Source organism: Petromyzon marinus, chromosome 19 (genome assembly GCF_048934315.1).
Source record: "Petromyzon marinus isolate PM22_M1 ecotype Great Lakes invasive population chromosome 19, UKy_Petmar_22M1.pri1.0, whole genome shotgun sequence".
Lineage (NCBI taxonomy): Eukaryota > Metazoa > Chordata > Hyperoartia > Petromyzontiformes > Petromyzontidae > Petromyzon > Petromyzon marinus.
In genome coordinates, this window is record NC_133685.1 from 8,005,592 (window position 1) to 8,021,342 (window position 15,751).

General features: G+C 53.0%; 1 protein-coding gene across 6 annotated transcripts in view; it reads left to right on the forward strand.

Moving 5' to 3' along the window:
- Positions 1-12,383, forward strand: part of LOC116943875 (phosphatidylinositol 5-phosphate 4-kinase type-2 alpha) — a 231,125-nt gene extending 218,742 nt beyond the window's left edge. For all 6 annotated transcript variants that reach the window (XM_032957157.2, XM_032957159.2, XM_032957161.2 and 3 more), the window contains 3 exons: positions 755-1,079; positions 3,743-3,846; positions 5,008-12,383. In XM_032957157.2, coding sequence (XP_032813048.1) covers positions 755-1,079; positions 3,743-3,846; positions 5,008-5,088 — 510 coding nt within the window. In that variant the 3' untranslated portion in view covers positions 5,089-12,383. The remainder of the gene's footprint in view (positions 1-754; positions 1,080-3,742; positions 3,847-5,007) is intronic.
- Positions 12,384-15,751: the final 3,368 nt, after the last annotated feature.

Genomic DNA, 15,751 nt, shown 5'->3' on the forward strand with positions numbered 1-15,751 from the left:
TTTGTCTCTGTTCCTTGGAAGGTGGGGGCGGTAGGGGGGGTTGTGACCTTTTGGCAGGCATTGAGTGCGAACGTCAATCGGCATTCAAACGAAATGTCTCGGCACCCGTACCCGAGGCGCGTGGATTTTATAAACAGGTGGTGGTCACGAGCGAGGCGTAGCGTACTTTCATTTTGAATAAAATGTGTTTGCGTAAGTAATGGGGGTTTTTTTTTACGTGCGCGTGCGTGGTTTGTCGGAGTCGACGTGAATTCGGTCGGCACGACCGCCGGCGTGGATGATGGGTCATGGAGTTGCAGGAACCTCAACGGGGGATGTTGACGACGCGGGGAGGCCTTCATCCAGCAGTGGATAGATCATAGCTTACTGCCACCTCGCATAGCGCACCACCTCGCATTGAGCCACCTCGCATCGTGACGCAGGAGTGTGATGAGAGGCCGGGATGCATCTGACATCCGCCACTCACCCAAACAACCTAGTCACCCACCCGACCAACCTGACCCACCCACCCACCCACCTGACCAATCCACCTCCCACCCACACAACCTACCCAACCCACTCATCCGACCAACGCACCAATCAGACCAACCTGACCCACCCACCCACCCACCCGATCAAACCCACCCGACCAGGAGCAACCCCTGGGCAGGGAGCTGGCTTTCTCGGGGGCTTGGGGCCTAAGGGTCCCGCGCTCGCCTCTCTGACTTGCCGTTAACTCCGGTCGCGTGCGCGCTCCGCGCCGCCCCGCGTGCAGTTCCTAGCGCAGCTGAAGATCATGGACTACAGCCTGCTGGTGGGCATCCACGATGTGGAGCGCGCCGATCAGGACGACGACGACGTGGAGGAGGGGGAGGAGGGCGGGGAGGGCGGGGAGGAGGGTGAGGCCGGCGCGGAGTGGGCGGGGGGCGACGACGAGACCGGCTCGGACGCCAACGGCTCGGGCGGCCCCGTGGGGGCGGTGGGCTCCTACGGCACGACGCCGCCCGACTGCTCGGGCTTCTCCGTGGCCGCCTACAAGCCGATGGGGCCCGGCGAGTTCGACCCCAACACGGACGTGTACGCGCTCAAGGCCCACGAGAGTGAGTCCCCCGCCGCTATCGCCGCCGCCATCGCCGCCGCCGCCATCGCTGCCGCCCCCCTGCCAATGAGTTAATTCGCGCGGCGTTTAGACAGGCGCCACGGTGCCTAGGAGATGTTAACTCCCTCTCCTGGTCCACAGGAGTTGGTGGGTTCGATCCCGACCCCTGACGCCTCCTGTATATTTGTTTTTTCCCCTCATTTAAAATCTCCAGGTCCTCTCGATTTTTCCCCTCCACATTTAGAATCAATGTGCGTTTTGAGTTATTTGGCTGCTATAAATTTCCACGTGATAAGCCACTGTGTTGAGCTATCATTTGTAGCCAGGTTGTTTCTGAAAAAGTGCAATATAGCTCAGTGGGCCTTACCTGATAAAAAAATATATATATAGTTGAGTTTTAGTATAGTTGTTTAATTATTCTCAGTGATAATATCCCGGCCCCTTGACATCTGATGCTGTGTATTTGGAGTTTGCGTGTCACTCTCTCCTTCCCCGTGATCGCATGTATTTTTCTCCGGGTACTCCCGGTTTTTTCCCCTCCACGTTTAGAATCAACATCGCGCGTTTAGAGTTTTTTTGGCTGCTGGTGCTGCTGCTGTAAATGTTAAGCCACTTCCATTAAGCAATCATTTGTGATAGCCAGAGTCTCGTCTGTAAAAGAGCTATGTAGCTCAGTGGGCCTTATCTGGTAAAACAAAAAAAAATGTTTAGTTTAGAGTGCATGGGGGTTTTGAGTTTTTAAAACAAGTTGCTGAGCACAGGCCCTGAAGGTCCAAAGCATCAAGCAGCCAGCAACAAACAGCTGCAGCCCGCTCGGTTACTAATACAGTGGTACCTCGGAGATCGAACTTAATTCGTTCCAAAACCGTGTTCGAACACCGAATTGTTCCAACACCGAATCAGTTTTCCCCGTAAGAATGAATGGAAATCGCATTAATTGGTTCCCCACCCAAGGATGCTCCTATTATGGGCCATTTTTACACAAAGTTTACAATATTAAAATACAGTGCAGTACATAAAAGCATACAAAAAAACAAGAAACACAGTTATAATTAATAGAATAAATGAACATTGAACGTCACTTTACCTGTAGTAAGGAGAGTGGATGGCTTGAGTGGAAGGTGGTGAGGAGGGGAGGAGGAGGTGTCAGTGTTGCTTGGAAGGGGAGTCCCCCTCCATAAACACGTTGGGTAACTGCCCTTCTGGGGTTCTTTCTTTTCTTTGCCTTTTTCCTAGCACTAACTGTGATTCACTTGAGGGCCTTTTTACTAAAAACTGAGCCTCCGTTTTAAGATGTTTCTGAAATTACTCATTGCATTAGCATTATAAAAATTGCCTGCTCCGCTGGCAATTTTTAGCTGGATGATATTTTTCTACAAAATTGTGTAACTCAGCCCATTTTGCCACCGTTGAAAAAGGGCTTTCGTGTAGAGTTTTTTTAAAGTTGTAAATTACCTGTTGGTCCATGGGCTGGATGAGAGGAGTCGTATTGGGGGGCAGGAACTTTACAATGATAAAGGACGAGAGAGCTACGAGTAAACTGGGTCATTCGCCTTTGTCTCGGTCGCCCTGGTTATGCGTCTCGGCCCAAACCGGTTCTTTCCAGTTGTTCGACCTCCGAATTTTTGTTCGATGTCCGGGGCAAAAAAATGGTCGAAAATTTTGTTCGATCACCGAATTGTTCGAGTTCTGGGGCATTCGATCTCCGAGGTACCACTGTACTAACATTATTGTTGCGGGTGAGTGTGATGAGTGTGTGGTTGTGACCTGCAGTGTGGTGAGCAGGTGAGTGTGATGAGTGTGTGGTTGTGACCTGCAGTGTGGTGAGCAGGTGAGTGTGATGAGTGTGTGGTTGTGACCTGCAGTGTGGTTGAGCGGGTGAGTGTGATGAGTGTGTGGTTGTGACCTGCAGTGTGGTTGAGCGGGTGAGTGTGATGGGTGTGTGGTTGTGACCTGCAGTGTGGTTGAGCGGGTGAGTGTGATGAGTGTGTGGTTGTGACCTACAGTGTGGTTGAGCGGGTGAGTGTGATGAGTGTGTGGTTGTGACCTGCAGTGTGGTGAGCAGGTGAGTGTGATGAGTGTGTGGTTGTGACCTGTAGTGTGGTGAGCAGGTGAGTGTGATGAGTGTGTGGTTGTGGCCTGCAGTGTGGTTGAGCGGGTGAGTGTGATGAGTGTGTGGTTGTGGCCTGCAGTGTGGTTGAGCGGGTGAGTGTGATGGGTGTGTGGTTGTGACCTGCAGTGTAGTGAGCAGGTGAGTGTGATGAGTGTGTGGTTGTGACCTACAGTGTGGTTGAGCGGGTGAGTGTGTGGTTGTGACCTGCAGTGTGGTTAGCGGGTGAGTGTGATGAGGGTGTGGTCGTCACCTGCGTGTGGATGAGTCGAAACAGTCGGTGTCTGATAACCCGAGTCCTCAACACGGGTGGAGGAAGCGATGAGTGAAGTTCTCGGGAACCGTGACCATCGCGGTAGCAATGGAAGAGTGATAAGGAGGTGGCCGACCGCCGACGAGCGAGCCAGCGAGTGAAGCGGCCCGGCGAGCCGCGGTTGGTCAACCGCCTCGACGGTGAACTCCACCGAGCGCGGCGACGTGGCAACGCGCACGGCGCGTGTGACCCCTGACCCCTCGCTCCCCACCCCTCGCCCCCCCCCCCCCTCCCCAACAAGGTGCCCCGCGGAAAGAAGTTTACTTCATGGCGATCATCGACATACTCACCCACTACGACGCCAAGAAGAAGGCCGCACACGCAGCCAAAACTGTGAAGCACGGGGTGAGAGTCGGCCATCGCCGGGCCTCCGCAGCGCGACCGCTCATGGCACTGCAGCCCGTCACCCGCTGGCGGTGCCGCGAGTCCGACCTGTCGCTCGCACGCCCCGGCCAAAATTGACCGCCCGCGGCACCCAGTGGAGTGTTTGCGCGTGGCGGTATGGCCTCTCGAGCCGGGCGATGGATACGTTCGATGTATTTGCGTTGTAGTCCTCTGTGCTGTTCACCTCGTGGCGTCGTTCTCTGTGGTCCAACGCCGGTGGTGACACGAGGCCCTAGTGGGGAGGCTGTCTCTGGTGGAGGCCAATCGGTTTGCATGTTTCGCCACAACTACGAGTGGTTGAGGCAGACTTTGATCCCTTGCAATAGTTGTGGGTGTCTACTTGGCGTTCGAACATCTTGACACCTCCTCCTGTGTTATGGGCAGAAAGGGTAAAGCCTATTCTTATGTTGTTGCATCATTTTGATGGTACTGGCACAAAAGGGTCCCGTAGGCATAGCCGTAGCTGTCAGTAGACATTCATGAATCCGACCTCTTCACGCGCTGTCACGTGTTTCTTTAATCTTGAGTGCATTTGCTCACGCCCGAAGCAGAGTGAAGAATCGCCCCACGGTGAAACCAGTTTAACGCTTTCTCTTTTGTCCGGGAACCTTTTTGGTGCGTGGTGGTGGCGGTGGTGGTGTAAACCGCCATTTTCCACAGACGTTAAAGCTAAACTAAACTTTTTTTTAATTTAAAGCTTTCGTGACTGCAGTGATTCAAATTCTTGGTTCTTTCGGTAAAGTCACGTTGAAGGGAAACAATAAAATAATAAAATATATATGAAACAATAAAATTCTCACGACGTTTCGACTGCAACACAAGCAGTCATCATCAGGTGTGAAAACCAACGGCAAGAACTAAACCATTTTTTATTGGACCATGTAAGGTCCCACTGAGCTATAGAGCGCTTTTTCAGAAGCAACCTGGCCACATATCATAGTTCAACGAAGTGGCTTATTACTTGGAAATGTATACGAGCCAAATAACTCAAAACGCACGTCGATTCTAAATGCTGGAGGGGAAAAATCGGGAGGACCTGGAGATAAATCCACAATAACGATAAACGACGACGACAATGATGATGATGATTTTGGTGGTGTGTGTGGTGTTATCTGTACGCAGGCTGGAGCGGAAATCTCGACGGTGAACCCCGAGCAGTATTCCAAGCGATTCCTGGACTTCATGGCAAGCATTCTAGAATAGCTTCAGTCCTGCCTCCTGGCCTTCGCTTAAAGGCTGCAACGTGAATAGTGTATTATTGATATTATTAATATGGTTATCATTATTATTGTCAACAAGTTGATGAGTAAAGTGGGACAATGTTGTTACATAAAAAAAAGAGAAAAAAAAACATTTTTTAAAAAAATGTTTGTTGTTCCAGTGAGTTTTACGCAGCAGAACTTGTGACAGAGTCGTGGAGAGGCGGAGATGATGTGGGGGAGTGAAGGAGGGAGGGAGGGAGGGAGCGGGAGGGTACGGGGAGGGCTGGGGGGGGGGTGATATGTTTTTTTCTGCCATTGCCTTTGCACTAGTTCCGTTAACACCACGACACGACACGCGGGGGTTGGGGGTGGGTGGTGGACGGCGGGGGATGCAGACTAACGGAGCGACTATCGCGAGTGTGCGCGTGCTGCCTCCTGGTCGGCCGAGCCCTTCTCCTTTCCTCTTTCTCTCTGCGGGCCACCGGTGGGCGACCTTTGATCAATGACCACGTCGACCGGTTGCCGTGCGTCGCTTCATGCAGGCCTCGTGGGGACACGTTCCCCTTAATCTCCCAGTACAACGACGCGGGTCACCCGCGAGTTAATGCCACGTTTCCTCTCACTCGCTCGCCGCACGGACGACGAGACGGCTCTTGCTGCGGCGGCGGCGGCGGCTCTTGCCGCGGCAGAAGTGGGATGGGCGACCGTGACCGCGGCACGCGGGGGGGACCGCATTCTCGTGTCACGAGCACGCTCGGCTCGGCTCCCGAGCCGGCTGGACGCGAAGTTGACGGCTCGTCGGCTGCAGCCGCCCCCCCCCCCCCCCTGTGGTTTCCCGCGGGGGCGTTGGCAGAAGAGTGGGCAGGGCACGCCGTGGCATTCGTTTCCAAGGTGTTGGCCTGCCGTGTGCCGTCATCTGCCCAGATCGGAAAAGATTTTGAAATGTTTCCCGTGACCAAATTGCAACGGCAAAAATATGACAGATTTTCTTCGTTTTTCGCCTTTCCCCGAGTCTCGTGCACAGACAAGAGAGATCGCGTCCCAGCGGCGGGGTGGGATAAGTCATCTAGTGGAGTGGAGATGATCCGAATAGAAGCAAAGGAGCTCGTTGAACTAGAGGCAGTGGCCTTGCAGGAACGACTGTGGTTGGCCCTTCTGGGTTTGAGTTTTTTTTTTTTTCGCGCAGACAGCTCGCGCCCGGCCGTAGCCGTAAACTCCTGTCGAGCTCACGGGACGTTCTGCACCGCCTCTGGCACACAGACTCGGCCGCCAGCTCTGGAGATTTGGCCACTCGGCCTGGACTTGAGAGTCCGGGTTGAGGGTAGCAGAGAGCGAGAGAGGTGAGGCATCGGGGGGGGGGGGGGGGTGGCTTGGTGAGCGCCACAGTGAGGAGCTGACGGCTGTCTGGACATCTCACAGGCAGGTTGTGCTCGTTGATTTGTCACAGCCGTTTTAACAGCAAATCTGCCACGTTCCATTCTTCCTCTTGCACAAGTGGCGATTCATTTTCCGGAACTCTTTCGTCCCACAAAAGTTGAAACACCCAGCAGTTGCGACGGGCGTCATTGTTTGTGGCTGCTAAAAAAAAAAAAAATTTGCCTATCGCGTGTCAAATCATCGTGAGATTATTCGATTGTGCCGATGACAAGTGGCAGAAGACGGTCAAAGTTTGCGGTGTTATTCGAAGAGCCAAAACCCACAATGAAGAAACTGAACGCGTGGGGGCAGGTAGCCGCACTGCTCGTGATTCAAAGGCCAAATGACGCGAGTGCATCCTTTTATAGATGCGAGGGTTTGTTGCCACCGGTTTGTGCATTGAGAGATCTATACATACGCAGCGGGAGATCGATACATACCCATCTCAAGGAGGCCACCACAGACAGAGAATGCTCACACAGAGCCCTCCCCAGATGCGCCCTGCTGGCTTGTAAGACAGACACCGTCGGTGACAAACGGTGGCTAGGAGATGTTAACTCTCTCGCCTGGTATACAGGAGGCCGTGGGTTCGATCCCGACCCTGACGATGCCTGTATATTTGGAGTTTGCGGTGTCCCTCTCCCCTTGGCCACGTGGATTTTTCTCCGGGTCCTCCGGTTTGTCTCTCCACATTTGGAACCACCGTGCGTTTAGAGTAATTTGGCTGCTACAAATGCCCACGTGACGATAAGCCACTTCCGTTGCGCTATCATTTGTGATCGTCAAGAGTCGCTTCTGAAAAAGAGCTGTGTAGCTCGGTGGGTCCCATACCTGGTAAAAAGGTAAAAATGTAACAATCGGTTTCCAGAAGGGGACAAGTGGGCCCTGAAGTCAAAAAGACGCGCACCTGGGCTCGGAGGAACCTCGGCAGTGGCACCGTTGGGGTTCCGGTGCTCGGCTTCTATTCACGTTGGTGTCAGGAGCATTTCGGGTCATGGTGGCAGACGGCGGGGGAGAGAGAAAGAGAGAGAGACAGTGTGTGTGTGTGTGCTGTTTGGCAGAAAGTAAAACAGCAGGGACGGGGCTCCCACTCGGTCACGTGGTATGCAGACAGAGCTGCCTCCCGGCTCACTGCCCAGCGACCCAGGTCACATCTCTCCCTGTCTCGCTTTGATGACCCAAAGTTGGCACGTGAGTGGTGTACTCTGTACAAAGACAATGATACCCCCGTGTAGCCTTAGCAGGCTGTTGGGGGCAAGTGCTTGTTCGCGAGTAGGGCATGTGAATGCCGGCACGGCGCTTCGATGGGGGTGGGTGGCCAACACCACGCACGACCGCCTTTGCCTCTTCACAGTGGCGATGTTTGCACACCACCGCACCGCGTACTAATTTGAGGCCGAGTCAACCTAGTGGAGGCCCAGCACCGACTCAGATAATCGCCACTGGAAGTTGTCAGTGGGAACTCCCAAAGCCCTCGGGAAAACGACGCTACAGACTGCGTGCTCCTGCAGGAAGCGTGTGTCCGTGCTGCACAAGGCTGCGGTGGTTGCAGTGAAGTGCCGGACACGGCCGCGGTTGGCTAGACGACAGAATGGCAATCGGCAAGGAGCATCTGCGCAGCAGTGAAGAGCCCCATCAACCCGAATACAAAACTCGCAAGCGTCGATTTATTCTTAAACCCTTCGCTCGCGTGACCCAGCACCTGGCCAATGGAGAGGCCAATGCTCTCGCGAAATAATCGCTGTTCCAAGATTCCAAGCGAATAGATGGGACTAAACGGCCTTTCCCTGACTAAAACACGAATGCCTCCAAAACTCTGCAAATGTTTCAGCCGTGAAACTTCACTCTCCGCCACAAATGCTGCCCGTTTGCATCCGCTCTCTCTCTCTTCGAGTTCCGCCTAAATCACTCCCCCCGCCCCCGCCCGCCCTCTGTTGTCCTGAGCAAAAAAATCTTCGTTGGTCGCAGCCACTTTTCTCAGGCAGCAAAGAGGGGTGGAGCGGGGGTGGGGGGGGAATGTATCGGCGTGACTTCGACCCTGTCCAGCGGTGCGTCTGTGCTTTAACGCTGACCTTCCCCTCCGACCCCGCCGACCATTCCGCCGATCTCTTGTGAGCGCCAGTCCGGTGTCTGCGACCTCTCCAGACACTTTCCCCGAGATGGGACGGAGCGGCGAGACGCCGCCTTGCGAGGAAACCGCGGCGACGTTCGGTCGATGTCGAGAGTCGTCCTGGCGAAGCGACGCTCCCGCACGTGCCCCCGAGGGTGGGGGGCGGGTGGGGGGTGGGGGGCGGGGGGCACCTTGTGCCATCTCGCGAGGATGGCACGACAAGTTTACAGCTCTGAATTTAAAAGTGTAACTTCCGTAGTCGATAAGTTCTTTGTTATTTTCACTGCCCCACCACCACAACACCACCCTGCCTTTCTCCCCCACCTTCTCTAACACTGTCTCTCTCTGTCTCTGCCAATTATTGCCTCGTGGGCACTGACACCGTTGGTGTGTGTCGCGTGGTGGTGTTAACTGCGATGGGTTACTGCCTTTGATGATGATGATGGTGGTCACAGCGAGAAATACACCAGAGATAGAAATATAATAATAATAAAACAACAATAATGTTGGATATTTCGAGGAGTTAAGCTGCGCGTGGATCATGGGTGTTCGAGCCAGCCATCTCTGCACCGAGCACGACTGAAAGAACAAAGCTTAGCCATGGTTTACACGTCTTTCTAATCGTTATTATAATTAGTATCATTAAATGTCGTAGATCTTGGCACGCGCCTTTTCGATGTAATTTTCCACCAAAGCATGGCTTTGCTGTCGATAGCCTCGTCCCCTCCTCTCCCTCTTCCCCTCGTCGCTTTCTCGGTCGGGGGCAAAGTTTCGCGTCGGACGTTGGGTGGTGAATATCAGCTTGTGGCCCGTTCGCGTTTGCCGGATGCATGAGGACGGGCAGAGGCGCGCGCACGCGCGGTCTCGACGCCGAATTCCCACTGTGTGCAGCAGGATCGATCACTTGCAGCAGCTAGCAGCAGCTAGCAGCAGGCAGCAGCAGCAGCATCACGCTGGCTTGCACTGTGGGCTTACTTAAAAGCGTTATTAAATGTTACGCTGCTGTGTCCTTATTTTTTTCTATTGCGTTTCACTTTTTCTCCCCGCCCCCATCCCCCCCCCCAATCGTCCGCCCGTAGCGTCGCGGTTTTTTTTTTTAACCACGCAACTACCACTGCTACTACTCCACAACAAGCCGCACTTGCACATTCGTACAAACACACGCATATCTATGGGTATAGAAACGCCGCCGCAGCACGATTTTGGTGAAACCACATTCGACAACTCGGGACGCACCACGGGACTCTGTTGCACGCCAGGGCGGGCGGTGGCGGTGAGAGGGGGGGGGGCCCTGCTGCAACACCACAAAATCTCTTTTGGGGGGCTCGCCCAAGTTCACTCTCTCGAGCGATATATGTAGGGTGCTTCACAAAAAATGTTAACACTTACATGGGACTATCGATTTTGATGGGAAAAGAACGGATAATAGACTGTAACATGATAACAAATGTACATTAATAGCTTGAAAAAGTCAGTCTCCAATTGTTCGCCATCGTTGTCAACGCGTGCCCTGGAATCTTCTCCAGGTGGTCTCCAGAGTCCGGAGGCAGCAGCACATGTCACGTGGTTTTTGTTGCAAATTCCCCGCAGTGTTAACATTTTTTTGAAACACCCTGTATATCTAAAACAATACACAGCATATACGCGTGTAAAATCACCTGCCGTGCTTGTCATTGCACCGCCCTGCACGCTTGATAGCTACACCCCGGTGCCTTCCTCGGCACCGTAGGGATGGAGGTGGTGCGGTGAGGGTTTAGCACCCCCCACCGCTGCCGCTATGTTCAGTGAAGCTGCCCCTACCAACCCCTGGCCAGAGGCTTCACGGCGCCCCCCCAACCCCCGCCAACCCCCCCCCCTCCCCCATAACGACCCTGTCCACTGCTACTCTAACAGCGCCGTTTCGTCTCCCCGTTGTGCGCACCTCTTAGCAGCAGCACGACCCCATTCACGTTGTGCGCTTGATACAAGCATTGGGGTTAGGGTGGACTCGGCAGTTCTGGGGAATTGTGGGGGGGAGGGTGACTACGGAGGTTGCGTGAAGAATTCCCCCCCCGCGGACCGGATGGTGGACGGGAGACGGTTCGCCCGACTTTCGCCCGACGTTCACCCGACGTTCGCCCGCGTCGCGTGTGTAGAGGAGTGGACGGGCCAACGCACACGTCACAAAATGCTATGGATTGAACACGCTGCGTGAAAGATCAAAAATTAAAAATAGCATCGCTTCGTGAACTGCATACCCCCCCATCCTCGCTAACTCCCCCCCCCCTCTCCGTAGGCAGAGTTGACGTGAACCATTCCCATCCCACGGCGACTTCCCAGTGACATGATGACACACACACACACACAAATCCTTGTTAAGTTTTCCACTCTTCCCTGCGCCCCCTCCCAACCCGACAAAGACGGTTTATTTAAATAACCCTGGATCTGCCTGAAGGAAATTATCCCATTTCCTCTTGGTTTATAAAAAAAAATAAACGTGACAGCTGGTTTTGTTTGTGTGGTTGGGGGGGGGGGTAGTGTAGCGGTCAGCGCGCTGCGCTACGAACCCAGAGAGCCACAGGCTCGATTCCCGATCACGGCCAACACCAGTGATGGATTATCTGGACCGGTCCTGGACCTCCCCTAGGTTGACTCGGCCTCAAATTAGTACCTGGTGCGGTGTGTATAAAACATCGCGAGCCAATCCCCTTCGTCTTTGGGGATGGTAAGGTGCGGGGTAGGGTGGATGGGTGTGGAGGGTCTGCAGACCAAAGTAAATCGCAAGATTGTGCACCGTGAAAGTTGTCAAGCACACACACACGGTGTACGAAACACCCCCTCCATCACCTTGTCATCTAATTTGAACGATTACACTTTATTTTACCAGGTAAGGCCCACTGAGCTATGTAGCTTTTTTTTCAGAAACGAACCTGGCCATCACAATTGATAGCTCAAAGAAGTGGCTCATCATCATCACGTGAAAATTTTACCGGCCAAATTCTCCAAACGCATGTCGATAATTTTCAAAGATTGTCGGGGAAAACCCGGAGGACCCGGAGAAAAATCCACGTGACCACCGGGAGAGAGTCACCGCAAACTGCAAATATGCAGCAGCAGGCGTCAGGGACTGGATTGAACCCACTACCTCCTGTAGACCCGCGAGGTAGTTAATATGTCCTAGCCACCATGTCGCCCATCTAAATGCCCCGTGAATGAACTCCCGACAGTGCGGCTGTACAACACTGAGAAGCGCGCACCATTATTATTGAATACTACCCGGCCTCCGCGAAGTAATAACATTTTTTTTTACTTATAAGAATAGCGCGTTCACCAATTCGACGCAAATAGCGCTCCAACAAAACAGCTTTCCGGCGCAAGGAACTGCAGTCGACGGCCTCTTTGAGTGGGTTGGTCGGCTGCTGCTATTGTCTTTTATTCTTTTAATGGAAAATATTTCGCTATCGGTGCGTCGTCGTCGTTGTCACCCTGTCTGCGTGCGCGTGTGTGGCTGGTACCGTGCGCGGCGTTGAACGTCCGATTACGTTGTGTGCACTCACCCCCCCCCCCCCCCCCTTTGCCCCACACACCGTGTACACAACGTGAAGACTTCACTTGTTGATTTGTCGTCGTTACATTAACATTCGTCCTCGTTCCCCTCCGTTTGTTTTTTTTTGCTGCCAGTTGTAGCAATGACTGTAATGTACGTTATGCATTTTAAATATATAAGCAAAAACAAAAACGCAACGGGCGGGTCACGCAGTCACGTTTTTAATACACGTTTAAAACAATCAGCCGCCTGTGCGCTTTGAGACGTTTTGGGTTTTTTTCCCCAAGGGGCGCCTTTGAATCGTCGTTCAGCATCGAATCATCACCGACCGCTTCCAGGAAGATGTCTTCCTTTGTAAGGACGCAAGACGACAAACTAAAAACAAAGAGTTCTCAAGAAATTAGTTTTGTCTAATCGAGATGATGTTTTCAAAATGCATAGCTCCAAGTGGCTTCCCAATATCGGAAAAGAAGAGCGTTCCAGACGGCCGGGAAAGCCCGCGAGATGCGGTGACCACCGTCTTTGTTCGATGGTTCGCGTGATGGGTTATGCCCCTCGACGAGATCAGCCAAATAATGTTGTTTTGGCAGACGTCCAGTAGAGTAAGTGAATTGTCGCCACTGCTTCTCGGAGAAGATGTCTTCATTTGTAAGGACGCAAGACTTTGTCCCGGGGAACCCTGCCGCCGCCAATGCAACCATCAACCACGCATCGGCAACAGTGGTGGCGAGTTCGCCGCTCGTTGCAGGGGAGTTCGCGGTTCGCCATCCAGGATGGCCGCCCTGGTCAATAGCGTGGGGTAGTGCGCGTTGTACACAAGCGCCATGCCCGTTTGTCTCACCGAGGGTGTTAAAAAGATGCAGCGATTGTTGGTCCCTAAGCTTATAAACAATAAAACGCAACACGTTCGTCAATAAGACTGTAGCCTTAAAAGGAAAAAAGTATATAATAGGTCACGTTGCAGGCAGTGTCTTCATTCCATAAAGGTTGGCCATTGTGTTCCCTTCCGATTGGCACGGTTGGCTATGTACGGTGGGAAAGAACGTCAACGTACACACGTTATGCTCTAAAACATTTTTTTTTAATACCCGGAAATTACTCCATTGGGAAACATAGCTAGCATCGACCCCCACCCCCCCTCTATCGTCAGATTAATGCCCACTTGCAGAATTAACTTTTGCCACGTAGGATCAGCAACCACTGGGGGTGGGTATCCTTCAAGTGGTTGGGGTGAGATGCAAGCCCATTCGAGATGCTTGGGGCGGTAGAGCGAGCGCCTCCCAGACGGAGGGTTCAAGTCCTTGTTCGAGCAACGGAGTTCAAATCCTCACTTGTGTACCCCACTTTGTGATGGAAGTCCACGGTGGTTCTATAGATAGACTCGCCTCCGCCATATGAACATGGAATTCCCACCACTGGCTCAGGGCGGTGTACAGTGAAGCACCACCGCCTCGGTGCTCATTTGAGAAGAACATCACTTTGACATTTTCTTGTCTGGGCCACAGAGCAGCTGTGGCCTCGAATAATTTTTGTCATCATCAAACCCCTCACGTGTGACACTCATCCCCTGATCACTGCTGCTGTTCGAGAAACGACTGCCCGGCCGACTCGAACCTAACCCAGCACCATGTAAGTACAGATGGCGTTATGCGTCTCTGGCACATTCGTGAGATGCAAAACGTCGTTTGAAACGTGTCCATTCACGATCACAACTGGGAGTATATTCATCTTCTTGGTTATTTCGGTAAAGTCACGTAGAATGGGAATAAAATAATAAATAAGACAAAATTCTCACGACGTTTTGGCCACAACACAAGTGGCCTTCTTCAGGTGAAGAGCCAGGTCTGTCCGGAAGACAGCTTGAATGAACGCTGTCATGCAAGGACCGCGTCTATTAAGCTGTGTGGGCGGAGTTAAATTATGAATTTGCATGTTACCAGCACCACCTCCGGAGAGTAGGAGGGAGGGGGCTGGGAACACAGCTTAATAGACGCGGTCCTTGCATGACAGCGTTCATTCAAGCTCTGTCTTCTGGACAGACCTGTCTCTTCACATGAAGAAGGCCACTTGTGTTGTGGCCGAAACGTTGTGAGAATTTTGTCTTATTTTATTCCCATTCTACGTGACTCTACCAAAAGAACCAAGAAGATGAATCCTTGCAGTCACGAAAGCTTTAAATGGGAGTATATTGTGCAGCGTTGTTGAGTCACGAGCTCAATGGATGGTCACCATTGCCCGACATCCTTGAGAATGCATATGGCACCTCGCTTGTATGTGTCACGTGACTACTTCAGAGACATGAACTGCGGAGGAATTTATTATTTCTCGGCATACAGCTACGACTTAACAGTCACAGGTTACTTAGCTGACTATACAGCGACGACGGTGATGTCGAACTATTATAGCGAGTTGACTACATAGCGATGACGGCGACGAAGAGACGACGGCAATGACGATGACGACAGCGATGACCACCAGGACCCCACGGCGCCCAGAACCCCGTTCCTCTCTGCCTTTTATCCCCCCAACGTGGCCTGGCCACGCCCCTCTTCTCGAACTCTCCAGTGGGTTCTGGGAGCTTCCGGATAGATCCCCTCTGACCCTTAGCCTAGTTATTCCCCCTTGTGGTCGCTCGCGAGCAATACTCTCTTCCGTTTGTGTGCTGTTCGCCCATCCGTAATTAGCCCTTATGGCTGCCGTTCGGCGCACTGTCTCTGCATATGTATGTGTAGTGTCAACGATTCAGAGACAGAGTTTATAGGAGGCACCTTCATTCACAACTTCCACAGTCTCCTCCACACACTTCGCAGTAGCTTAGCCTAGCCTATACACAACACGAGCGATCTAACAATGACGGCGCTGACTGAAATAGCCAACTACTATCCTTCGTTGCGCAATATCTCGCGGAGACGTTTAGCTACGACGGCGACGACGGCGACAGCAATGACGAGACGAGTCCACTCCCAGACCCCGCAGCCTCGAGCTCCCGCTCTCGGCTCCTTTTATGCTACCAGCGCGGCCTGGCTCCGCCAGCAGGTTCCAGGGGCCTCCAGATGGGGTCCTCCGTGACCCTTGCCGTAGTTCCTCTCTGCCAACGCACCGTGTACTCTCTGTCCACAGTTGCCGCCGCTGTCCACCAGCCGGCGTTATTACACTACATCTGTATGTTGAACTTCTTTTCGCTAATGTACGCAGCCAACCGTGCTCATCCGAGGTGCGTTTTGGGCACGGTTGTCTACGTGTGGTGCGAGACAAGTTCAGCGTACGTGTAGAAACTAAACACAAGGCATTTCTAATGAAATTAGTTTGCTACCTACGTTTTAGAAGTGCATTGCTCCCGGTGGTGTCCTCATTTCGGAAGTAAGAGTGTTCCAGACGGCCGCAGAAGCGCATCCGAAAGCGTGCGATGCGGTGAAAGTCTTTGTTCGACTGCTCGCCAGAAGCTGCTGTGAGGATGACCGGAGATGGCCTGATGATGGTTTATGTTCCTCGGCGAGTAAAGCAGAGCGAGAGAAACATTCACGAATATATGGGGGGGGGGGGGGGGGGGGGGCGGCAGTGGGGGAGGATGTGTTGTCGAACTCCAGTCCATGGGCCATCCGTCTGCCAGAT